General features: G+C 34.6%; 1 protein-coding gene across 7 annotated transcripts in view; it reads left to right on the top strand.

Moving 5' to 3' along the window:
* NFXL1 (nuclear transcription factor, X-box binding like 1) overlaps window positions 1-27506 on the top strand; it is a 53087-nt gene extending 25581 nt beyond the window's left edge. For all 7 annotated transcript variants that reach the window (XM_049709452.1, XM_004268295.4, XM_049709450.1 and 4 more), the window contains 11 exons: window positions 1178-1298; window positions 1529-1688; window positions 2425-2516; window positions 8243-8264; window positions 8685-8825; window positions 11570-11736; window positions 15326-15395; window positions 19472-19576; window positions 22534-22620; window positions 23433-23486; window positions 25937-27506. In XM_049709452.1, coding sequence (XP_049565409.1) covers window positions 1178-1298; window positions 1529-1688; window positions 2425-2516; window positions 8243-8264; window positions 8685-8825; window positions 11570-11736; window positions 15326-15395; window positions 19472-19576; window positions 22534-22620; window positions 23433-23486; window positions 25937-26110 — 1193 coding nt within the window. In that variant the 3' untranslated portion in view covers window positions 26111-27506. The remainder of the gene's footprint in view (window positions 1-1177; window positions 1299-1528; window positions 1689-2424; window positions 2517-8242; window positions 8265-8684; window positions 8826-11569; window positions 11737-15325; window positions 15396-19471; window positions 19577-22533; window positions 22621-23432; window positions 23487-25936) is intronic.
* Window positions 27507-27777: the final 271 nt, after the last annotated feature.

The following is a 27777-nucleotide window of genomic DNA, read 5'->3' on the forward strand; positions in this document are numbered from 1 at the left end:
AATTTCTTGAGATCCTTACTTCCTAGTTGAAGACTCTTCATTCCTTTCTTTTTTTTTTTTTTTTTTTTTTTGCGGTACGTGGGCCTCTCACTGTTGTGGTCGCTCCCGTTGCGGAGCACAGGCTCCGGACACGCAGGCTCAGAGGCCATGGCTCACGGGCCCAGCCGCTCCGCGGCATGTGGGATCTTCCCGGACCGGGGCACGAACCCGTGTCCCCTGCATCGGCAGGCGGACTCTCAACCACTGTGCCACCAGGGAAGCCCTTCCTCTCTTATTATTTCATTTCTAATGGGGTAGCCTATTCGGAAAACTAGAGTGGGAAGAAAGCCCTTAGGATGATGTCAAAGCCTTGGAGAGAACTTTATAGCCTGTTTAAAAAGATTTCTTTTCAATTGGTCTTTGTGTATTTCTACCCATAACAAAAGAAGGTAAAAAGCTGAAACCCTAAAAATGTTTCCTTTTGAAATGTTTAGAAGAGAAGTATTTGGAATTATAGCCTAAAATGAGATTTTAGAGTCTTTCGCAAAGCATGAGTAATGGAAAATTGACTGTACTTGTTAATAACCTTATGAGAGAAGTCACTCTTATTGGAGAATTTATCTAAAAATAATGCACTTGAGTAGATGTATGTATGAAACTAAGCCAAAAAATTATTGCTAAATTAGATTTTCCGAAGACTGAGCTCCATTTTGCTGGTGTAGTTTTGAATGAGTAATGTGTTAAATTTGTTATTTAGGACAGAACTTTTAGCAAATTTTAAAGAAAATTCTAAAACTTTTTATTGAAGTACCGGTGTAGATGTAGAAAAGTATACAAATTGCAGGTGTACAGCTTGATGATTTTTTATAAACTGAACATAACTATATAACCAGAACTCAGATTATTAAACAGATCATTACCAGCATTTCTCAAACTTTTTGTGTCCTTTGTAATCATCATCCTGATTTTGAACAGCATAAATTAGTTTTTCCTGTTTATTTTATATAAATGGAATCATATACTGTATATTGATGGTGTCTGATTTCTTTTGCTCAGTGTTATGTGTGTGAGGTTCATTCATTTATTCTCATCCTAGAGTATCCCATTGTGTGAATATACTAAACTTATTGATTCTACTATTGATGGGAATTTGGGTAGTTAAGGAAATTTCTCTTTAAGTTTCAGACCTTTTTTTCAGGTAGCTGTTATCCCTGCCCAGAAACTGTAGATGTGAAGTGCAATTGTGGTAATACAAAGGTGACAGTACCCTGTGGCCGAGAACGTACCACAAGACCCCCCAAGTGCAAAGAGCAGTGCAGGTTAGTACAAAGCTCTGTACAGACTTACATCTGGTGTCTTACAGATTTAAATTCATACCGATTTTTCATTTTGTTAGTATTTTCAATTTTGCTTTAATGTTCTAAAATATTAATATTCACAGTATGCTCATTCTGTATGGAATTAGAAGGTATATAAATAGATAATTGCACTTTAGATATAATCGTTCAATGATCAAAAGTAATTTTAAAAATTGTACTTTATGATTTAGTCGACCACCAACTTGCCATCATACAAGTCAAGAAAAACATCGCTGTCACTTTGGCTCTTGTCCTCCATGTCATCAACCTTGCCGAAAGGTTTTGGAGAAATGTGGTCACTTGTGTCCTGCTCCATGTCATGATCAAGCATTAATAAAGCAAACTGGCAGGGTAAGGGAACAGTACTATTAAGACATAATGCATTGCTGTGGGTCATATTTTCTTAATTTTACTTAGTCATTTCAACAAGCAATGATGAAGTACTTATTGGGTATTAAACACTGTGATAGGAGCTGGGGTATAAGGTAAATGATACTTGGTTTTTGTCTTAAGAAATTCACAATATAGAAAAGGAGAAATCAATAAAATGTTTGCAAGTACAGTGTGATAGTCATGTTATAATTATCATACAGATGAGTTTGTCAGTCTTCCTTCATATACTATAGTTTAGGGTTATAAATATATCCTGGTTTCCTCAAAGATTCATTCACATATTCAGTGAATATTTATTGAATTCTTACTATGTGTTAAGCATTCTTCTAGGTGCTGGGGAGACAACAGTGAACAAAATAATGGAGATTAAATTCTGTTGGTGGAATTTGGATTTTACAATTCTGTGTTTTATTCTTTTGGCTTATGAGAAGTGAAGGAGTCTATACTGCCTTTGTTCTATCGTTTAAAACCTGGAATCTGGCTCAATTTTTAATATAAACGTGTTAGAGGAGAACAATCTGATAGAATTTAAGGATGGAATAAAATATTTCAATAAGCACAATTTGTTGAGTACTTGAAAAAATTTCAGCTGGCTTGAGCAGAGGATTCGTGGAACTGTTTTTTCTTAGATCCTTAAATCGGCCATATGATTTAACCCCTCTGACTTAAAAATTGTTATTTATTTTACTTGTAGCACCAGCCTTCAGGCCCTTGGGAACAGCCATCTGAACCAGCGTTTATTCAGACTGCATTGCCTTGTCCTCCATGTCAAGTGCCTATTCCTATGTAAGTATTAGAATTTTAGCTTTTAAAAAAAACTTTTGACATAGTTCAAAGTGTATCTCCTTTTTCTTTCTTCAATTCATCATTATTTCAGGCCTCGCCTATAAAGTAGTCTCTCTTTCTGTTTCATTCTTTTCCAAATATATTTTGCATACTGCTTAAAACGCTCCTCTATGTCCTTTTGAGTCATTTTCCCCAACTAGAGTTTGATGGGTCAGTATAGCTATTCCTACTCTTTTCGTTATTGTTTGCATGGATAAATGGACAAATTCTTAGAAACACACAAACTACTGAAACTGAATCAAGAAGAAGTAGAAAATCTGAATATACCTAGTAAAAAGACTGAATTAGTAACCGAAAACTTACCACAAAAATAACCTCAGGACCAGTGACTTCACTAGTGAATTCTACCAAATATTTAAAGAATTAACACCAATGCTTCACTAAGCAGGCACATTTCCTGACTTATTCAGTGAGGCTACTATTTCCCTGATAATAAACCAGAAAAAGACATCACAGGAAAACTGCAGACCAGTATCCCTTTTGAATATAGATGCAAAAATTCTTAACCAGATACTAGCAAACTGAATCCAGCAACATGTAAAAAGATTTATACATCATGACCAAGTTGAGTATATCCCAGAAATATGAAGTTGAATCAACATCAATCATTCATTCATCAATCATTGATTTAAATCAATCACTGTTAATACTTTATCAATAGAATAAAGGACAGTTGATAGATGCAGAAAAACATTTGACAAAATCTGACATGCTTTCTTGAACACTCAACAATCTTGGGATAAAAGAGAACTTCCTCAGCCTGATGAAGAGCATCTATGAAAACCCACAGTTAACATCATCACACTTAATGGTGCAAGATTTAAAGCTTTCCCCCTTAAGATCAAGAACAAGACTAGGATGTCTATTCTGCCACTTCTATTCAATACTATATTAGAGGTGCTAGCTAGAGCAATTAGACTAGAAAATGAAGAAGTAAAACTATTTGTATTTTCAGATGACATGATCATGTATATAGAAAATCCTAAGGAATCTTCACAAAAGTTATTAGAGATATTAAATAAGTTCAGTAAGTTTATAGGAAACATGATGAATATACAAAAGTCAATTTTATTTCTATACACTAACAGTGAACAATCTGAAAATTGAACAAAGGAAACAGTTCCATTTGCAATAACATTAAGAAGAACAAACGTTTTGTTTATTTAACAAATTTAATAAAAGAAATCTAAGACTTGTACACTGAGAACTATAAAACATTGTTGTAAGAAATTAAAGAATGCCAAAGACTATAATACTGGCATTCAGATAGACATAAAGATCAAGGGAATAGAACTGACAGTCCAGAAATAAATCCATACACTTATGGTCAATTAATTTTTGACAAGACTGTCAGAATAATTAAATGGGGGAAAGAATGCTTTTCTCAACAAATGGTATTGGGACAACTGGATATTCACATGGAAAAAAATGAACTCAGACCCCTACCTCACAACATATATAAGTAGTAACTCAAAATTGACCAGAGGCCTAAAAGTAAGAACTAAAACTATTAAACTCTTAGGAGAAAACATAGGTGTAAATCTTTGTGTCCTTGGATTAGGCATTGGTTATTAGATATGACACCTAAAGCAGAAGCAGCAAGAGAAAACATAAATAAATTGGACTTTATGAAAATTAAGTCAGACGACATTATCAAGAAATTGTGCTTTAAGGACACTATCAAAAAGTTGAAAAGATAACCCACAGAATGGTAGAAAATGTTTGTAAATCATATATCTTGTATATTATCCATAATATATAAAGAATTCTTAGACTGAGAGACCAAAAGACAATCCAATTTAAAAATGGTCAAAGGCTTAGAATAGATATTTCTCCAGAGAAGACCTACAAATGGCTAGTAAACATGTGAAAAGATGCTCAATATCATTAATTAGAAAAATGTAAATCAAAGCCACCAAGAGATACCATTTTACATCCACTAGGAAGGCTAAAATAAAAAAGACATATGATGTGTTGGTGAAGATATGGAGAAGTTGGAACCATTATACATTGCTGTTGGGAATGTAAAGTGGTGTAGCTACTTTGGAAAACGGTTTTCGTAGTTTCTCAGGAGACTAAACATAGAGTTACTGTATGACCCAGCAGTTTTACTCTTAGGACTATGCCCAAGAGAACTGAAAATATAGATTCATAAAAACTTATACATGAATGTCCATAGCAACATTATTATTAATAGCCCCAAAAGTGAAAACAATTTTTTTATCAACCGATGAATGGATAAACAAAATGTGGTATAGCCATACAATGGAATATTATTCAGCTATAAAAATCCATGAATTACCGATACATTTACATATTACGTGGATGAACCTTGAAAACATTATTCCAAATGAAAGAAGCCAGACACAAAAGGCCACATGCTGTTTGATTCCATTTATATGAACTGTCCAGAGTAGGCAAATCCACAGAGACAGAAGGTAGAGTAGTGGTTGCAGGGGCTGGGGATAGGAGACTATGGGGAGTGACTTCTAATAGTTTCAGGGTTTCTCTTTGGGTTATAAAAATATTCTAGAATTAAGTAGTGGTGGTGGTTACACAACCTCATGAATATACTAAACTCCTCTGAATTGTACTCTTTAGAAGTATACATTTTATGGTATGTGAATTTCATCTCAGTTTTAAAAAGGAGAAAAACGTATATGAAGATCCTTCTAATTCTGATACGATTTTTCAGCGACATGTCTAACAAAATTATTATTGTAAAGGATATATTAAAAAATATTACTTGTCACATGAACTATCCAGTTAATATAATTTCTTATTAGAGTACAGTGTTCCTGTTTTCTTGCCCTCTTGTTTTAAAAATAACATTACATTTAATAATAATTTGGCCATGTGATAAAAGAATTCTGAACATGTGCATATAACACATATAATATGTGCTGTATCATTTAGGGTGCCTTTTGTTTCAAGTAACAAAAACCCTAAATAAAAAGCAACATTGTAACATTTATGCCTTGCACAGTTAGACTGGAGGTAGAACTGCTGCTTCATGATTGGTTAATCTGGTTGATTCAGTGATTTATCGTCAAGAGCCTGGATTCTGTCTTTACATTTTATCCTCAGTGTGTCCTTTTTGCTCTCAGGCTACTTGCCCTTCTGATAAACTTCCCATCCAGTTAGTGAAGTTTCCAAAGGGAGAAATGGACACTGTTTAAGCCTTCAACCATCACTTTCTTCTTTATTTAAAGACTGAGGAAACCTTTCCCAGAAGCCCCATAGTAAAACTCTTTTCACATTTCAATGGCCAGAATAGGATCACAAGACAATTGCTAAACCAGTCCCTTTAAAGGGAAATGAAATATTTGTTTTGTTTCTTTAAATAGACTGTTTTTTTTAGGTGATTTTTTAGGTTTGCAGGAATATTTCACAGAAAATACAGAGTTCCCGTATGGTCCTGCCACACACACGCAGTTTCCCTTAATATCTTATATTAGTGTGGAATTGTACTCTTTAAAAGTATAAACTTTATGGTATGTGAATTTTATCTCAGTTTAAAAACCAAAAACATATGTATAAAGATCCTTCTAACTCTGATATAATGATTTTTCAGTGGCATGTATAACAAAATTATTATTATGAAGTATATGTTGAAAAATATTATTTGTCACATGAACTGTCCAGGTAATACAATTTCTGTCTTAGAGTAGAATTTTTTTTACAGTTGAGGAACTGATATTGATACATTATTATTAACTAAAGTCTATAGTTTACCTTGGTAAAGGTTTACTTTTTCGGTTGTACGGTCCATGAGTTTTGATAAACGCATAATCTCATGTATCCACCATTACAGTACCATACAGAATAGTTTCACTGCCCTAAGAACCTCCTGTTCATCCCTCACCTCCCCAGCCCTCAAGCCTCTAGAAACTATTGGTCTTTTTACTCTCTCTATAGTTCTGTCTTTTTCAAAATGTCCTATAGTTGGAATCCCACAGTATATAGCCTTTGTAGCATATTGCACTTGATAATATGCATTTAGGTTTCCTCCATGTCTTTTTACAGCTTGATAGCTCATTTCTTTTTACTGCTGAGTAATATTCTATTGTATGTATATACCACAGTTTGTTTATTCATTCACCTATTGAAGGGCAGTTTGGATGTTTCCAAGTTTTAGCAGTTATGAAGAAAGCTGCTGTGAATGTTCATGTTCACAGAACATATGTCCATGTTATTGTGTGGACATATATTTTCAACTCATTTGGGTAAATATTTAGGAGTGCTATTGCTGGATCATATGGTAAGCCTATGTTTACCTATATAAGACACTGCCAGACTAACACGGTGGCTGTACCATTTTGCATTATCACCAGCAATGAATGAGAGTTCCTGTTTCTCTACATCTTTGCCAGCAAATGCTGTTGTCAGTGTTTTGGATTTTAGCCGTTCTAATAGGTGTGCAGTGGTATCTCGTTTTAATTGGCAGTTCTTTAATGGCATATGATGTTGAGCATCTTTTCATATGCTTATTTGCCATTTGTATATCCTCTTTGGTGAGGTGTCTGTTCTCTGCTCAAATCTTGATCATTATTTAATTGGCTGCTTAATTTCTTATTGTTGAGTTTTTAAGAGTTCTTTTATAGTTTAGATACAAGTTCTTTACCAGATGTGTGTTTTCCATATATTTTCTCCCAGTCTGTGGCTTGTGTTAATGAAAACCTGTTTTTATTTAAGTGTTTTTGGCAGAGCAGATGTTTTTGGTTTAATGAAATCCAACTTAACCATTTTTCTTTCATGGATTGTGTTGTATTTAAAAAGTCATCGCCAAACTCGAGGTCACCTAGATTTTCTCCTATGTTTTATAGTCTTGCATTTCACATTTAGGTCTGTGACCCATTTTGAATTAACTGCTGTGAAATGTGTAAAGTCTGTTTGTATTTTTTTTCCATGTGGATGTTCCTTTGTTCCAGCACCAACCGTTTGTTGAAAAGACTACCCTTTCTCCATTTGATCGCCTTTCTCCTTTGTCAGAGATCAGTTGGCTATGTTTGTGTGGGTCTATTTCTGGGCTCTCTGTTTTGTTCCATTGATCTATTTGTCTATTCTTTCACCAGTACTGTACTGTCTTGATCACTGTAGCTTTATAGTAAGGCCTGAAGTTGGGTAGTGTCAATCCTCTGCCTTTGTTCTTCAGTACTGTGTTGGCTATCCTGGGTTTTTTATCTTTCCATATAGACCTTAGAATCAGTTTGTTGATATCCACAAAATAACTTGCTGGGATTTTGATTGGAATTGTGTTCAATCTAGATGAAGTTGGGAAGACGTGACATTTTAACAGCATTGCACCTTTCTATAGATCAACATGAAATATCTCTCCATGTATTTAGATCTTTGATTTCTTTCATCAGTGTTTTGTAGTTTTCTTCATATAAATCTTGAATTTATTTTGTTAGATTTATATCTAAGTATTTCATTTTTGTGTGTGCTAGTATAAATGGTGGTGTGTTTTTAATTTCAAATTCCAGTCATTCATTGCTGGTATGTAGGAAAACAATTGGCTTTTGTATATTAACTTTGTATCCTGCAACCTACGTGCTTATTTTTTATTCTTAAAAAAAAGACTAGTAGAGTTAGCCTCTTTGCTTTAAAAATATTCTTTTTGAAGACTGTATAATGTTTCATTTCATTTTATTTTTGTCTTGCAGGGAATGTCTTGGAAAGCATGAGGTGAGTTACAGGCACAAACTTTAAGTAAAGCTTGTAATCTATGTACCTCTTCTATATGATGGTTGTTAGAAATAACAAAGTCAATGTATTGTCTTTTTAGTGCTCTAAAGAGTACAAGAGTTTATCTACTAATTTTAAAAATACACAGTACTTTTATTTGAGAATTAGCCTATGTATATGCATTCACTGCAGAATCATTACATTGAATTTCCCTTTTAGGAATAGAATGTTTTGCTCCTTGGCATTCATTCTTTGGATTTTTTTGGATAGGTTACTTTGATTTTGATAATAACAATTATTAATGAAAATGTATTAGTTGAAACTTGTTCTCAAATGATAACAGAGTCATTTTTGAAACATGCTTCCAATAGGTTGTGTGTGTGTGTGTTGCTGATTTTCGTTTTTTCCTTAAATTTTAAGGTGAGCCCACTACCATGCCACACCGTAGGACCCTACTCTTGTAGGAGAGTTTGTGGACGAACCTTAGATTGTCAGAATCATACATGTATGAAAGAGTGCCACAAAGTAACTGAAATTGATTCCTGTACTGACAAAAACAAGGTAATGTCCTTGAGTTGAATGTATACATGCTTACAGTATGCTTGAAACATTTTTTTCAATAATTTTGCCATAAATATTTTCCATTTTGCTATAACTTCTCTTTCCTTTTTCTTGCCCTCATCCTTTCTCCTTCCTTGCCTTTCCTCAGACAACCAACTTTAACAACTTGGTGTATATCTCTCTGTATCTTTGTGCTAGTTCATAAGAATATGCCTTTTAATTTGGTACTGTTTACGTGCTATACCTGGGTTAATACATAAGGTTTGATTTTATGATAAAAGTACAAAAATTGTGTCTCTTTTTAGATAGTAAGTAGCAGTATCACCTCTACTGCTATCCATTTATATCTCTAAGTTTAGTCTGGAGCATTTGCAGTCAGCTGTTTTTTAAACCTAATACATGGGGTAGATGTTCACAGTTTTAATAAATTCTCAATCTTTTGTTGGAAGTAAGTACCATCACAGATACAGGATATGTATAAGTTATGTGAAATTTACTAAAAGCATTTTACAAGCATATGAGAAATCAACCATTCAAAGATGTCTAAAAATTGCCATTTCACAAGGAAAAACAAATGTAGCTAATCAAATTTTAATTAATACTAAATTTTATTTTTAAAATAATGTTTTTTCCTAGGTTTCCATTCTATAGGGAATCATAATAATATTAGCAAGTGTGCTTAATGAAGAATAAGCCAAAGATTTTAAGCTTAATTTTATTATTAAGTAACATTACATTTACAGGTGTTTAAATTATTACTATGAATTGTGTTATTGAAAATTTCACTTGCATTATTAGATGTTTTGGTCTTTGATTTGGTAATTGTAATGCATGACAACATAAATGTCTATAGTATCATTCTTCCTCATGTGCAGATATATATGTAAATCGTATTGCTTATAATTTCTTCACTGAGTCATGCCTTGATCCTCAATAAAAAATTCTCATGATAAAATGAAAAAGATATTGGAATTATAAAATCAAACCAACATAATGATTCAAAACCACTTTAACTAGTTAGAGAATAGCTACTATACGGCTTTCCTCCATTAGACTTCCAGAATATCAGATGAATCAGAAAAAACTCATTTTAAGAAGTGATATGACATGTTTGGGGAATTACCTTGGATTATCCCAACATGGCTTCGTAGGCAGTCAGTGCCTGTGGTGAAATATGGGTTATAAGTTATGTGCAATTCTTCTCAATTTAGCTACAAATCCACCCTATCTCCCACTCAGGGAAGGCTACTGCAGTGTAAGTGAGTGGAAATTATATTATTTGGGGGGATAACTTTGCAATCATTCTTATTTATGTATTAAAGGTTAAATAATTCAGAAACTTTAAAAATTAATTCCTTACTGTAACATCTCAATTGAGACCCACTGGAGAAAGGCTCTTAATAGGTCTCTCTTGACCCAAATGCCCTTGGAATTTTTAATGCAGTTTCTACCTTGAGGTATAGCACAGAGCCTATAACACAGCAGGTATTCAGTAAGTGTTTATTGAATTAACTGAAATCAAAGCTCTTTTGCTTCTTACCTCTGCTCTAGTCTCTTTCCTTCCCTTGCCTTACCCTCAGATCTCAGTTCAGTCAATGCCATTCTTATGTGGGATGGCTCTGATTGATACCATTAGCAGCAAATATAACCCTAATTCATTGGCTGTAGTGAGTGGGAAAGTGGTTAACTGGGGAAAGGTGTGAAGGTGATGGCAATCACAATGGTGTGTATTTCGCAAGCAAACATGGGCTGAAATACTTTTTGACTGATTGAAAGAAGAATGAGGATATTTTCTCTTTGAGGAAAGTCTGTCATCAAAAACAAATAAAAAAGAAAACATATGTATACGTACATAATCACACATACATATACACATGCATTTCTTCTATATTATGTATGCTACAGACCCTTGCCACACAGAGTGTTATCTGCAGACCAGTGGCATTGGCATCACCTGGAATCTCGTTAAAAATGCAAAATCTCAGGCCCCGCCTCAGCATTTTAACAAGATTCCCAAGTGACTTTTTAAAAATTGGTTATGAAAGAGAGATAATTAATTTTCTTTTTTATATTAATTAATTTTATTTTGGTTGCACTGGGTCTTTGTTGCTGTGCGCAGGCTTTCTCTAGTTGTGGCGAGTGGGGTCTACTCTTCGCTGTGGTGTGCAGGCTTCTCACTGTGGTGGCTTCTCTTGTTGTGGAGCACGGGCTGTAGGTACACGGGCTTCAGTAGTTGTGGTGCACGGGTTTAGTTGCTCCGCGGCATGTGGGATCTTCCCGGACCAGGGCTTGAACCAGTGTCCCCTGCATCGGCAGGCGGATTCTTAACCAGTGCGCCACCAGGGAAGCCTGTGTGTTGCTTTTTTAGTTAGGTGATGATCATGTTTCTTGGGTGGAAAATGTTTTTACTCTGTTTTTTTTTCTGCCACTGACTAAGAAGTAATTTACATTTTAATAGGGATGCTTCATGTAATCACAAGTCCATTTTAAAGGTGAGGCAGTTTGATCAAATGAGGTTTGTAGACATCAAAATCTTTGTGAATAATGGTCCTATTGATGATCTTGCTATTATTCATTTTGAATATTTTTAAAAGAGTGAAAGCATGGCACCATTTTATTAACTGTATTTCTAAGAGCTACAGAAGTACTTTCTTTTAACGGGATATATAAATTTTATAACTTTAACATATATAGAAATGTTAGACTTCTGTATTTAGATGACTTATTTCCTTGGTACTTATCAGGCTGGCCCAGAATGCCTTCAATGTGAAGAAGGGTGCTCTAAATCACGGCCGCCAGGTTGTCCTCATCCGTGTGTTTTGCCATGTCACCCTGGAGAGTGTCCTCCCTGTGTTCAGATGCTTAGAGTAAAATGTCACTGCACGATCACAAGTCTTTATGTGGAATGTAGGTAAGTGGACTGAAGAAATATTCTTGTTTTACTAAAATCATTTTAACTGGTATATTTTCATAATTCAGAACCCTTTATAGAATACTTTAAGGAATATTTTTCAGTATGGTCCTTAGGGGCTGGAGACCTAGATTTTCCAGTAGAGATCTGGAAGAAAGAAATGTAGACTATTTCATCTTCTAGATACTTTACCTTGATTTCAACCAGGACAGTTCTGCTTTTTTCCACTTGGGGATTCTGTATAATATTTTGTTAGAAAAAAAATTTGCTTAAAAAAAAAACAGGAGAAGCACTCCTATAGCAGATTTTTCAGATAACAGTGTCAGCCAGAGTTTTGTTGGATCAAAAGTTGACTTGCACATAGTTACTTAGGCACAGTTTTTAAATCATAGATTTAAAAGGTAGCTTTTGTTTATTACAAATGTTGCTGTTGTAGCATTTATCATACTAGGATATGACCTCTATATTTTCCTTACTTAAAAATGAAATTTTTTGCTTGTGGATTATGCAGAGGGAGAAAAAAATTACATTTTTTTCTGTTTATCATGATCAAATATGTAATTAACCTAACTTGTTCAGCTCCATTTCACTCAAGTCTATAAAGTGGGTTTTTTGTAAGTATATTTTACTCAGAATTAAATTTTTTTTATATATAAATTTTTAAAATTTATTTATTTTTGGCTGCGTTGGGTCTTCGTTGCTACGCATGGGCTTTCTCTAGTTGCAGCAAGTGGGGGCTGCTCTTCATTGCCGTGCATGGGCTTCTCACTGCAGTGGCTGCTCTTGTTGTGGAGCACAGTCTCTAGGAGCATGGGCTTCAGTAGTTGTGGCTTGTGGGCTCTAGAGCGCAGGCTCAGTAGTTGTGGTGCACAGGCTTAGTTGCTCCACAGCATGTGGGATCTTCCCGGACCAGGGCTCGAACCCACGTCCCCTGCACTGGCAGGCGGATTCTTAACAACTGTGCCACCAGGGAAGCCCTCAGATTAAATTTGAGAATATGAGTTTATGTCTGATTTTTTGAGCATAAATACTTACAGAAAAATGCCTGTTAATATTATCTTAAATTTGTTTTTGTCTCTTATACTCTGGACTCATGCTTTAAATTGGAAAGTCAAATTTTATTCTTTTTAAATATTAAAATTATTTTGTTGAAATTTTAAAAAATTATAATTTTTAGTTTTATAAGTTTTGTAGGGAGAGTTAAGAGGACAATTTTGCTTTATTAATGGGTGATGACTGATGAGAAGAGGTAGTTTTCTTTTCTTTTGTTTGTTTTGTTTTCTTTTGTTTGGCCGTGCCCCTCGGCATGAGGGATCTTTGTTCCCTGACCAAGAATTGAACCCGTGTCCCCTGCAGTGGAAGCGTGGGAGTCTTAACCATTGGTACACGAGGGAAGTCCCAAGACGTTGTTTTCTTTGGTCTTTCAGGGTCCTAAATTTCCCTCTCTTGCTTCTTTTTCCCTTTGTCGTGTCATCTCCAAAGGGCACCTTCCCTTTTTACTGTCTTGTTCCGCAGAGTGTTGCCTTTCCAATATTGGCTCCTTGATTCTTGTGCAGTTTTTAAAGTCTCTTCTCTTTAGTTGGTGCTCTGATCCACCAAGACATTTTCAGTATTTTTACATTTATGGTGGACTTTGTCTTTCTTGTGTGATGTTAGCTCAGTGCGCCTCTTCTCTTTTCTGCTCAGTTTTTCCAGAACTCTACCAAGCTCTCTGAAAAGACTTGCTATATGGGAGCTTGAGAAATAGCTCTGCTAGGAATTGGTGTTTATTTTTCTACTTACAGGTAATTTGAAGTTTGTAGAAATTTCTGTCTTCTGGCTTTGCTGAGGTCATAGGATTTGAGTGATTTTGTTTATTATTAATGAACTGAATGATTTTGGGGGGAAATGTGTGGATATATTTGGATTGAGGTGGTTTCTATTACCATAGCTATCCAGAGTTGCTTCTTCCGTTTCTTGAATGCATGTTTAAAGTATATGTTTTTATATAGAATTCTTCAGTCTCAGTATTTGTCCCAATAATTTCATTCACTTTCAGTTCAGTGAATAATTTCATAAGTCATCTTTTCCTTTTGATCCTTTTCTGCTTCATGTAATTTCTTCTATAGAAATTAGATATAAAAGATGCAGGCCTTGAAAAGCTTATTCCTAATGATAGAGTAACAGGAACAAAGTGATATTAGCTCTTAAGAGGTAAGCACCTTACCTGTAAGAATGAAAATATACAACTTTAATAGAGCCAGAGTAAAAACTTTGTTATTATTACGTGCAACTTTGCCGGGAAAATTGCATGTGGTATCTTAGAGTACATTTATAGCCAATTTGATACAAATATTTAAGATAATAGTTTTGACATTAGTGAGGCTAAACTTATGGTATATTTTGGCAATTATGTCTAGTGAAGGGAACAGGAAAAGAAAATAAAGGAGAGGAGAAGGAAGGTAATGGGGAAGAGTAAAGTGAGACACAGGTGATGGGGATTTTTAGATTGTCACTGTTGACTGACTCATGCAGTGTCTACTGTTGAGCTGTCTGTTAGGAAGTATTATTCATTGGTGTTTATGACTTTTTCTGAATTACACACTGAAAACATATAAAAGCACAGATTGATCTAAAATGATCTGAATCAATTTCTAACATTAATAGATAGCTTAATCCAAAATCAACTGAAAAAAAGTTTTTCTAATAAGCTTACTGCACTTCCCACTGAATAGCCTAAACTCCTCAATTTGAAGTAACATTTTTTTCCCTGTTCTTTAGAAGTAAATCTGAGTGAGCATTTTCTCTCGGTCAATTTTTTAATAAATTTATTTATTTATTTGTTTATTTATTTATTTATGGCTGAGTTGGGTCTTTGTTACTGCATGCGGGCTTTGTCTAGTTGTGGTGAGCGGGGGCTACTCTTCGTTGCAGTGTGCAGGCTTCTCATTGCGGTGGCTTCTCTTGATGCGGAGCACAGGCTCTAGGTGTGGGGCCTTCAGTAGTTGTGGCACGTGGGCTCAGTAGTTGTAACTCGCAAGCTCTAGAGCGCAGGCTCAGTAGTTGTGGCGCACAGGCTTAGTTGCTCTGCGGCATGTGGGATCTTCCCAGACCAGAGCTTGAACCCGTGTCCCCTGCATTGGCAGGCAGATTCTTAACCACTGCGCCACCAGGGAAGCCCTCGGTCAATTTTTAAGTAACATATTGAACCATTAGTTTTAAATCTTTTATGTAGAAGCTTTACAAAGAATTATAATTATGAATAATGATTGATCTACAGGGAGAGATAACTAGCAGGAACTGTTAAAGAAAGGCCAGGCGTAGATGATATTTTGTGTGTGTTTTGTACTTCCTTTTTGCAGCAGTTGCCATTTTTGGCATTTGATTTGTTGGTGGAAGATACAGGGCTAGAAGTTTTGAATTATCAAAGCAGTTAAGTAATTTGAGGATGTTACAGATGAGATACAATTAAAATATTTCTTTAAAAAATGAAGTAAATAAGTAAGATAATTTTATGGATATGTTTGAAATTGAGTTATTTTTTAGAAAAACCATACTATAAAATGGACTTTTGTTTGAATGTCATCAAAACTTCCTCTCATCTTTTTAGAAAAATAACCACAGCTGATGTAAATGAAAAGAACCTCCTTAGTTGTTGCAAAAATCAGTGTCCTAAAGAGGTAAGATTTAATAGAATCTTTTACGTTGTATTTCTTAGGCATTGTTTCTCTTTTATTGTTTGGTCATCCTATTCCAGGTCTTTTCTGGACCCCTAGAAATGCGGGTACAGAAAGGGAAATGTGATTGGTGTTTGTAGAAACGTATGGTTAGGGTAGAAGCACATCTCTTTATGAAATTTGGGGATATTAGGACCAGGAATGACTCTGAAGATTTTTTTAAGCAGTTTTAAAGATAGCTTATGTACTTTACACAATAAATATTGACCTAATGTTTACCCACCTTAAAATATAAGTAGATCAAGAACCGTGTGGCTCATGGGCAGTTGGACAGTAAATCCACAGTAGAAAAAACAGATCGTGTGTGTGCGTGTGTGCATGTGTAAACGTTAAAGCTCATTATTATCTTGAATTAATATAAAGCATTCATATATAAAGTATTGCTTTTAGAGATTCTGGTGCTTGTATATGTGTTGTATTTAAACTAATTTATTGAAAGTGGTTCAGAAAAATTGTTCAGAGTAAAAAGGTAAAAACTCACTGGTTGGTGATTAGCCCAGCAATGATTTGAGAAACGAAAGTAGTCTATCTCTCCTTGGCCAACTTAACAGTTAGGCTGTATCTTTTTTGCTGTTGTCGGGGGTAGGGAAGTGACGGCTATTTCATTTGGGGGGACATTTATAAAGGAATTCTTTTGACTTACAGATGTACTAATAGCACCCCTTTTATTTTAATCCTTTGTCTTTGTATACTTATCTAAGTATTTCTCATCCTATTTAGAATCGGAAGAGATGACAATGAAGTCTTAAATACAGTATTGTCTCTTTGATTAAATAAAAAGAGAAATCAATTCATGATATGCCTTTTTGTTTACAGTATTTCCTTTTAACTAAAACTTTGGACACTTTTTATGGATTACTGTTTAACAACTTGGAAATTGAACCTGCGATTTGTAAAAGTTATGTAAGATTACAAAAAGGGAGACATTTCAAGCAATAAATGATTATTTTAATAATCCTGTCTTTGTTATATGAGTGAAACTAGAGGCATGGGATATTTCAAGTTTAATTTTCTGAATTCTTCAAATTCTAAGTTTTCCCTTGTTAAAATAAATTTTCTTCTGTCCAGATTAAAATTCCAGGTAATAAGTAGTTGAGAATGTTTTATTTTTAACCTGACACAGTAACTTGGTATGAGGTTTGCAGTTAGAAATAAAATTGAATTCAGGGATTGCTAATTTGCAATTTAGCATTGCCTTGGCTGTAATTCAGTTGTGATCCTGTTACGCCATTTGGTGGGACTGGAGATGAGTGGGCAGTATTTATTTAAAAAATTTTTTCTCATGCTCATCATTTTTGGGATCTAGGCCATTCTGGAGCCCCTGGTATTGCTAGTGTCTCCTTGGACTTTCTTGAAAAATGTATTCTTAGGTTGGGAACAATCCAAATGGCTGTTATGGTTTAGAACAGTCTAGGGGTGGACGGGTGAGTATTACTGTGGTTAATAGAACTCATTCTAGTTTATGTTCTCTTGACATTGATAAGACTACAGCAGTGTTTTTCAAACTCTAGTGTGCATCAGAATCACTTCAAGGGCTTGTTAAAACAGCTTACTGGGCCCCACCCCAGAGTTTCTGATTTTGTGGGCCTGGAGTGGAGGCCCAGGAATTTGCATTTCTAATATGCTGTTATATAAGGGTGATACTATTGGTCTGGCACCACACTTTGAGAACCAGTAGGCTATGGTATCAACTCATACGCTGGATCAACCAAGAACTATGTCTTTTTGAATCTGCCATAGATATCTTAGACTCAGAGTTATGGTATGGGATTATGACAAATTCTGATCCATTGATAAATTCCTGTTTGCTTTCTCCTCCCCTTTCCATACTGTAGATTTCTTGTGGGCAGGAACTGTGTCATGTTTGTCTTTATATCCAGTCTCTGGTCCCCTGGTTGTACATATTAGGTAGTTGGTAAATGTATATTGAGTGCGAGTGTAAGTGTGAACTGTGGGAATGGCATAGGCATGTCCTTCCAGCTCCACTACTTCTTTGATATACACTCTATGTGTCTATTGGACTGTTCAATTAGGTTTGAATTAAACTAAAAGGAAATGTAAAGATATTAAGAACTGCACCTTTATTTAAATTGTGCCCCACATACACAATTCTACTTTTAAAAATTATTTCTGAATTTGATTTTATCACTCCTATGCAAGCTTTTCTGTTGTTTACTTGGGCAAATTGTTTAATGTCTCTGTATCTCAGATTGCTCATGTGTAAAATGGGGGCAGTAGTAATACTCACTTTAGAGTGCTGAATATTAAGTGAGTTAATAACATGTAAAGGTCTTAGTGTATGGTAAGTGCTATAGATGTGCTGGCTATGGTAATTATGGTATGGGTATTTATCCACAAATAATATTGATTTTCAAGCTTTCCTTAATTATTTTTAAAGAGAGCTTTTTAAATTTTTAAATTATTGGGATTAAAATGAAACATTTTGAACTAGACCGTGTTGCTTATTGGTAAGCCATTTGGTATGACTTAACCAAAGTGCTAGCAGAATGATATTAAGGGCTGAGTAGAGTAGAAGAAAACCATCTCACTGTGAGTGGAAGGGGTAGGATATCTCATCTTTAAATGAATATCAAGGTTGAATGTTTTAGAAAAACCTCTGTTTTTTGCTGTGAAATCTATAATGAAGATACAGTCACTATATATTGTACATTCTAATCAACTTTCTTTGGGACTACTTTTCTGCTCTTTCAGAATATAACCTGGCTTTTGAGATAATACATACTTGCACATCTAACAGGGAAATGGCCATGTGATTTGATTTTTTAAAATAATGAAATTATTACATACTCAACAGTACATAACACATATATGTACAGTTTAACAAATGGTTAAAAAGTGAACACCATGTAACTCCACCTAGGTCAAAAAATTTAGCATTGCTGCATCTCAGAAGTCTACCAAAGTTCCTTTCTTAGTGTAGTTCCCACCCTCTATTCTATGTTACCACCATTTGCCTTTTATAATAATTATTTCCTTGCTTTAATTTATAATTTTTACTGTAAATTGAAGTTTTTACTACAGATATATCTGGAAGCAATATTGATTGCATAATTTTATATTTAAATCAAAAGTATGAACTTTTGTGACTTGCTTTGTTTGCTCTACATTGTGCTTGTCATTTTTATTACATGTGGCTGTAGTCCATTTACTCCATTGTGAATATACTGTAGTTTATTTATTTTACTGTAGGTAGATAGGTAGAGTTGTTATACTGCTATGAATGTTCTTGTTTGTACATTCTGGTATTATGTGTATAGATTTCTCTTTGTAGTGCAGTTGGTTGGTCATAGGGAATGTGTAATTTCAACTTAAAGTCATACTGATTTCCAAAATAATTATATGTAACCAGTAAATTTTCCAATTTACCATCAGGATTTTATAGCTCCTTTTGTTTCATATCCTTACCAGTACTTGGTATTGTCAAAATTTAAAAATGTTTGCCAGTCTTATGGCATCTCATGACTTTAGTTTACATTTCCATGATTACTCATGAGTTTGAATACCTTTTCAGGACTAATGGCATTACTTTGCCTTTACAAGGGAAGGTGGATGTGTCACAGTGCTCCACGTATAGAACCAGGGACCCAAGTTAGCAGGGCAGCTCTGCTCTCTGAGTCATGGGCCCCACTGTTCCTCTAGATATCCTCATTTCCAGCACATTGGGAGGGAAAAACATGGATGTGTGCTCTTGAGAAGCTTTAAGGCACAAAAGCACTTACGCTTACATTCCGTTGGCCAGAACTTGGTCACATGGCTCTAACTAGCCTCAAGAGTGATGTAAGATGTGCTGTTAGAGTGGAACCAGGGAGAATATTGAGCATTTCTGGGAATTAAGGTAATTTATATCCAAAAGAAAAAAGTTGAAAAATCAGCCAATTATCCAGGATTTATTGACCCTATTGGAATGGACTTTTTCTTAAAATAGTTGCTGGGGAAAGGGGAGGTAGAGTATGACTAAAATATAAATATATAATTGTTTTATTTTGGTTTTATTTTAGCTTCCTTGTGGTCATAGATGCAAAGAAATGTGCCATCCTGGTGAATGTCCCTTTAATTGCAACCAAAAGGTGAAACTTAGATGTCCTTGTAAAAGAATTAAAAAGGTATATATTTTAAGTTATTGAAAATTCTTTTCTGTGTACATTTTTGTTGGTTTTGTTGTTTTGTGGGGGGGTTTTGGCAGGGATGGGGAGTCTGTATTTTGGTAGTTCTTTGACTTTATTTTTTTGACTGAATTTTAAGGTCTTATTTCTTAGAATCTTTTTATTATTGGCATATCTATTTCTGCAAGTGCTTATTTTAAAAATCAGCTTTGTTTGGCAATTTAGTTTTCTGCAATTTAATAGTAAAAGAGGATTATTTTATATTGGAACTGAGTTCAGTGCCCTTTTTTGGATAGAATCAGTGTGTTCTAGATTTGAGGTCTTTGCACAAGATGCACAATGTAATAAAAAAGTAAGTTTCATGATTTAAGAAATGGTCTGGAATTAACCTTTGTTGCTCTTATTTATGACATTTTTTTACCGTCAGTATTATGTTGTGAACATGTTGCCTTAAAAAGACCTCACATACACGTAGCCTTATAAAATTATACAATCACGTTCAAATTTGGAGAGAGTTAATTTTAAGATAAAATACTGGTAATGAAGGAGTAAAAGGGCAAAAGCTAATGATTGGAAAGCTCAGTGGAAACAAACTACATACCATTTAGCAAAACTTAGGATTGAAGAATCTCACTGAACTCTTAAAGGTCAGTTCTTTTCCTTGACTTCCCTGTTGACACTGTTGACTCCTTTGAAGATTCTTCTTTCTTGACTTCTGATTTTCCCTTTCTCAGTTATAGTTGTAATGCCTTTTTTGCCTTCTCCTTTCTCTTTCAATTCACTCATTTATTCATCCATTCAGCAAATATTTATTGAAAATGTGTAGCTTTTATTGAGGACCTTTACTTTTCATTTACTTTTATAGCTCCTACTATGTAATTTCCTGGATTCAGGTAACTTCTGAATTTAAATTTATAGGCCTGAGCTTTTCTGGAGTTGGAACCCTAAGTGTTAGATATTTAAATGGACCACCTTTATATGAAAATCAGTACTCAGTCAAATCACTTTTAGTCTGAAATGTCTCTCAAGTTTTCTCTGAAATCTCATCTTACTGTCTGAGTGCAGTTTGCCACCCATTAGAACTCTGGCAGCAGATTATGCTTGGACTTTGAAAACAGCTTCATAACAGATTTCCTTACACCTTGCTAATTGTAATACTTCCAATGTAAGTTCGTCATGGTTCTTCATCACTTGGGAAAAAATATGCACTTTATAAGGAAGGTGTACGTATAGAGAGACTTGGCATAAAGGGGGATCTATGATATTACCTTTGCCTGCTTGTCCAGTCTCATCCCCTGGCAGTCATCTCTGTGAATCCATTACTTAAGTGCCCTAACACATCTGCTATTTCCCCTTTCATCTGTGGCCATATATTTGTTTTTTTCCTTTACTGCTCTGCTTACTAGAATCCTGTTAATACTCAGGGCAAGCATTTCCTTGTTTAGGAAGGCTTCCTTCCTCTGCCTCCTTTGGGAAGACTTAGGTGCTCCTTCCTCTTGGCTTTCTTTGTACTTTGTGCTAGGTTCATGACTAAGAGCTTTGTGATTCCAGGGACATGTGTAACCTTGTTTCCTCATCTGTAAAATAGTTTATACATAGGCTTATTGAAAGGAATGAAAGAGATAATGCTTATATAGCATTTAGCACAATGACTGCTATATTTAATAAATAGTAGCAGCTATAATTATTATTAATTTAGCATTTACCATATTAATTTTTTCCTTGTTGTATCCCCTGTCCCTAATACAGTGCTTTTCATGTAACAGGTACTCTATAAGTACCTTTTGAATGAGAAAAGATATGATGATCCTTCTTCCAGGCTGATAGACTTCATGTCCACAAACATGCAGTATTTATTTTTGTCTCTAATGTTTGTCCATGTTATTTTTCCTTTGTCTGGACTGTCCTTGGATGACAAGACTGTGTTTATCACCAACCTCAGCCAAAATTCTGTGCTATAAAGTGCTTCATTAAAGTATATGTACTTTGCTCAGGATTTGATGATCTCATTTCCTAACTCTGGTAGATATGATCTAAAAAACTAGTGTCTGAGGGTGTGGTGGGAAAGGAGCAACTGGTACAAATAGGTACACTTAAAGCAAAAGTGACATCTGGCAGCAAAAAATATGGAATGAATAAAAGGCAGATATAAGATCTCCAAAAGCAAAGTCTAAGACTATTTAAAATAAGGACCACTTATTTTATTACAGAATAGTACACAAATTGATCATAGTATTGATGTCACCTCATCAATAAAAGAGTAGATTAGTTTTTTATTATTCCATTAAGGAGGCAGTGAAGTACAGATATAAGCTTTAGAATGATTTTCATCTAAACATTTTTTAAAAAGATAAAATGGTTGAGAGAAAAATTTTTAGCTCTCCAGAAAACTCGAGAACTGCACTGAGTTGGTAGCCACCAGCCACATATGGCTATTTAAATTAGAATTTTAATGAATCAGCATTAAATAATATATGACATTCAGTTCCTCAATTTCAGTAGCCATGCTTTGAGTGCTCAGGCACCATGTGTGGTAAGTGCTACCCTTGTGAGTAGTGCACGTTTAGAACATTTCCATCATTTCAGAAAGCTGTGTTGGATGGCACTACTCTAGTACCTCCCTGGAAGCTTTAGAAGAATAACAAGAAAAGATAAAGAAAAATGAAGACTAAAAATGAAATTGAAGCTAAGTTGGTAGTAGTGTTTAGTAAATGATTATTAAATGGATGGTTTTAATTTTATGGTATTCACTTTTTTTGCAGTTAAGAGATAGAGAATAATCACTGTTTGAACTAAGACATTTAATGCATGCAACCATGTCATTATTAAATATTAACATGACTTAAATAGTATGCATAATCTTAAGCTGCTAGAGAAATTTTGCTTTTTTATGGCATACAGTTACAACTTTGAGGGAAAATCTTTTAAAATCAAATTTTTAAAAACTTTATTTGTAGGAATTGCAGTGCAACAAAGTACGTGAAAATCAGATTTCCATAGAATGTGACATAACATGCAAGGAAATGAAGCGGAAAGCATCTGAGGTAACGTCAGGTTAAATGTCATTTTTAATGTGTTAGCAGCCTTTCCCTACTTATTTTGTGCATTAATTTATGTGCTTATTATGAACAACTCGAAATCTCATCCTTTTTTGTTTTTGTGATAAAAGCCTAGTTTGTTGGCCTATTTTGAACCCTCAGGTGTGCTTTTTATGGTCTGGTGTGTACTAGATTTTTCCATCCTCTGTACCAGTTAGTGTATGTGCTCTGGAACATAGTTATTCATCCTAATGTTAGTGTAAGCCTCCTGAAAATTATGTTACAATAATACAAAAATAAGGTTTTGGGATTCTTTGCTGTTTGGGTTACTTCTAGCATCGCTGTTTCTGTCCATCAACGCAATCAAGGAGTAGGCTCTTGGTTTTGTTTGAAACTAAGGATTCCCTTCCAGAGAGGGCATTTTAGGAAAATGGTCAGTTTCAACTCTAGGCAAAGAGTGGTATTCAATAATTTATTACAGAGTCTTAGTATGGTAACTGAAGAGAAAAAGTCCGGTTTTAAAGTATTTCAGTTTACAGTGTTGTAACTCTTTGAACTGTGATCTAATATCTCTTATAGTTGTTAAGCTGAAATGTTTATATAAGGTATAACAACCTACCTCCCCTTACCCCCTGTCTGTTAGATAGTACCTTGGTAACACTTCTCGGTATATAACATTTACGTTTCTTTAAATAATTTTCAATTTAAAGCTCCCAGAAGTTGTTATGGGTTAGTGGAGCCTGGGAGGAAAGATGTTAAAATTCTATGTAAAATTTGATGATTACAATGTTAATTTACTTTTAAATGTCTATAAACAGATAAAAGAAGCAGAAGCCAAAGCTGCTCTTGAAGAGGAAAAACGAAGACAACAGGTAACTAAACAAAAAATACCCAAACTTCTGTCTCTTGGCATCATCGTTAGTTTTTATGCAAATACAAGGTATGTGGAAACATACAAATTAGGATCTGGTGAGCTCAGTTCTGGACTGAAAATACAGTTCCTGTAAAACAAAAATTAGCCATTCACTTACTTCAGTCCAGGTATACTGAACCTCTGAAGAAGCACGGGACCTTGTATGTTCACAGATATTTTGTGTATTCCCAATTTACTTGCCAGTTTCGTCCATTCTCAAGAGATAACTCCTCTTTTGGTTGAGGGGTGAGGGTCAGGGCATGGCAGCATCCATTTTAAGTCATCCTCTGCAGTGCATGTCTTCGCTCATCTAAAATTATTTTAGTTCTGTTTTACTGAGTTGTAGGTTATCTGTGACAAATAAGTGCTGTTTACTAACAACACATTTGTTTTAATAATACATCCCCTTATTTACCGATTAGATTCTTGAATGCAGGATTTTTATCTGTTCTTTGTTATTACCTAGATAACAAGTACATTCCTGATATCCCCTGTTTGCTCAAATACTGTATTTATTGATCATACACTCCAAAGAGTGTCTTAACTTTGTAATAGTGACATGTAATTTTTTGTCAGTTTGCATTTTGAGATGCTTTATACTTATCAAGCAGTGTATATTGTATACAAACTGTTGCCTTTATGAATGAAGAAATTGAAATTTGCATGACTTGAGAGAGGGCATTAAAAACAACTCATGTAGCAAGCGTGGGATAAAATGACCTCTGGTGTTTTATGGTTCTATAAAGTTGGTTTGCCTAAAACCAAAAAATAAGTTATCAGAGCTAATACAGTAAAACATGGATCGACTAAAATCCTGGGAGATTAAATTATTAAGAATAGTTTAGGGTGTCCCTTCCTCCCCTTTTCATAAACAGTTGTGGATAGAAATCTTAAACATATTCTCTATTTACTCACCTTTTAAACAGAGTGTATAGAAAATAATTTAAACCGTGCTTGATGACTGTGAGTCATCATTAAAGCATTAGTTATTTTACTGTGTCAGTAGTTCTCAAGTTTGACTGCTTTTAATATATTTTGACCTTGTGCTGTATATCAACAACTACTTGAGAATATTCTGACATTTTGGTTCTTTGAAGAATGCCACTTTGTATTAAGTATATGTTAAGTCTTCTTCCAGTGTGGTTTATGAGCAAAGTCATGGATATGTTAACTGAAATTTCTATTTCCTTTTAAATACACATTTACAGAATCTTGCATGAATATTACATACATATTTTAGTTAATAAGTATCCGGTTTTAGTTAATAACAGTGCACTATAGTGTATTATGTTATATTATCATGCATTAAAGTTTAATAAGTAAGTTCTTAACAGTAGACTGAAAATCTATACTTTATAATGAGTGTCATCTAGTTATCCTTTTTTTTTTTTGGGCGGTACACGGGTCTCTCACTGTTGTGGCCTCTCCCGCTGCGGAGCACAGGCTCCGGACGTGCAGGCTCAGCGGCCATGGCTCACGGGCCCAGCTGCTTCGTGGCATGTGGGATCTTCCCCGACCGGGGCACGAACCCGCGTCCCCTGCATCAGCAGGCGGACTCCCAACCACTGCGCCACCAGGGAAACCCGTTTTTTTTTTTTTTTGCGGTACGCGGGCCTCTCACTGTTGTGGCCTCTCCCGCTGCGGAGCACAGGCTCCAGACGCGCAGGCTCAGCGGCCACGGCCCACCGGCCCAGCCGGTCCGCGGCACGTGGGATCCTCCCAGACCGGGGCACAAACCCGCGTCCCCTGCATCAGCAGGCGGACTCTCAACCACTGTGCCACCAGGGAAGGCCTAGTTATTCTTTTTTAGAACGAGTTTTTTATATAATTCTGCTTTCTAAAAGAGTCATTTTGATTTAAAGCATGAAGCATTTTTCCCCTGAAGAATTTGTACTCTGTGTTTTGAAATGTATTTGACAGAGAGGAATCAATTTCCGGCAGCTTTTTTCTCTTCACTCACTTGAATTTCTTCCATACAAGCCAGTAATGTTTATTATACCAGCATTGTATAAAACTAGAATTATAGGTATCTTTATTCTAATGGGTCATCCGTTAGCACTTACTAGAAGCTCTATATTATAGAGCCCCATTAATTATAGGTTAATGGTGTTGATGTATAAAACTAATGTCTATATTTTAAATAGATGTTTCTGTATTTAGTATCAAAGGCAGGCCTTCAATCTGAAATAATCTCTTTCACTACTCCCTAGTTCCCTTTCTGCTTACCTAAGTTCTGAATTTGTTGAATACAATCAGTAGTGGAGAGATGTTCTTTTAAAAAATCAAATCAATATGTTTATTATATACCATTACTATTAAAACATTTCCCAAATTTATTTTTATCTAAGTGGAAAATTTTAAATCAATGTGTGTATTGAATTTAATAAAAATGATACTGTTTTGATTTAGGCCGAACTGGAGGCTTTTGAAAACAGACTGAAGGGTCGTCGGAAGAAGAACAGGAAGAGAGATGAAGTGGCAGTTGAGCTAACGCTGTGGCAAAAATATAAATATTATCTCTTTCCAGTGTGTGCAGTTGTGGTTTTAGTGTTTGCATGGTACATAGCCCATGGTGTGGATTAAAAAATGTTTGATCTCTTAATATACCTCAGATTAGATTTCGATAAGTTGTTAAATTTGGAATATTAGAAAGTGAATGTTGTAGAACATAATATATATTCACATTCATCTCTCTATTCTCTTCCAGCGGTTGTTAGAAGGACAGAATGTTAATCTTTATCTTAATTAGCATACTAGAAGTGGCAATAGTAAAAGCATGACTGAAATTGTAAAATATTTCATAAGGCATAGCCAGTGGCAGGGTAACATGTTAGTTGTTCATTGTGCTTCCTTCTATTAACATAACTGTTTCATTTACTATTTAGAGCCATCTTTTTTTTTTTTGGCAAAATTAAGATGAAACTGAGCCGTATGTGTAGTAAGAGGAATATTTCACAATGTTTTGGTTACTTATTAAAAGGTACTTTTCCTGATCATGTAACTTTGTACTTTTTAAAATATATATATCCTCTAAAAGACCTCATAAATTATAACATGAAGCTATATAATTAGACTTCATAAATTGGTTTATTAGTGAGGAATTTTTATCAGTTATTGAAGTAAAATTTTATGTAGTATGTCACTCAGAGGAAAATATAATTGTTTTCAAAAAATGCCAGGCTAGATTCCTCACATGTGGCTATGTCTTATATAAGAAACTTTTAACTGAAGTTGACATGTTTTGTAAAACTTGTGTTTTTTCAAAGTAATAATAAAAAGTAATAATAAAAGAAAAACTAATATTTATGAGCAATATATGCTGAGCACAGGCTTACGAGCTTTATGTACTTTATTCTCATTTCTTCTTATCACAATCGTATAAGTAGATTTTTTTCAGCTGGAAATAATAAGTTCTTATGAAAACAAGCTGATAGAGAAATATCAGTAAGCCAAATCTGTCTGAATTTTAAGTCATTTTAAATGGTTTTGCTATTTAATTTTTGTATAATTAATGTTTTCATTAAAATTTTTCATACCAAATTTTTAATCTAGAATATTTACTATTTAAAATATTCAGGAACCTATAATTTTATCAAGGTATAAAACTCTAATGCTTGATGTAAAACATAGTAATTGATAGGTACTAAAAAGTGGTAGAAGTGGTAAAAGTACAAAGAAGGATTTTAAAAGTTTGCTTTCTTTAACTCAATTTCTTTAATGTTATGTTCCTTAATCAAGTATTAGCTGGTATCTAAAGTGGAAGGGCAGTCATTCCTTTCTTTATGGTATTTTTGTTTTAATTTTAGATTTCTTTTTTGCCTTTCCCAATGTTAGAGTTACTGGGTTGCTGTTTCAGAAGCTCTTAACTAGAGCTGTTACACTCAAGTCATTACCTTACTGTACTCTAAAATGAATGTTAGATGTCCATGTGGTAAGCTCTTTTCATGTATTTCAAAATCTTGGCCTAATAAACAAACCTGAAGCCTGGTTCATGCCTCTTTGTTGGGCTTGTGTTCTTGCTAAGTTTTCTTTCTGATTTGTGCGGAAGAATCTAGTGAGCGGAAGAGGGAGATTGAGTGAATGATAAATGAAGCAGTTTGCTGTTTTTTATTTGCTTGGCTAGTAGCTCAGAGCTTAATTAATTAACCCAAAGTTGCCCAACTATTCATTCATTTATTCAATCAACATATGCCTTTACTGCGTGCCAGGAACCTTCTAGGTACTGAAGATAATGGTGATCCTCTCAGGGA

Source organism: Orcinus orca, chromosome 4, assembly GCF_937001465.1.
Source record: "Orcinus orca chromosome 4, mOrcOrc1.1, whole genome shotgun sequence".
In the NCBI taxonomy this organism is placed as follows: Eukaryota; Metazoa; Chordata; class Mammalia; order Artiodactyla; family Delphinidae; genus Orcinus; species Orcinus orca.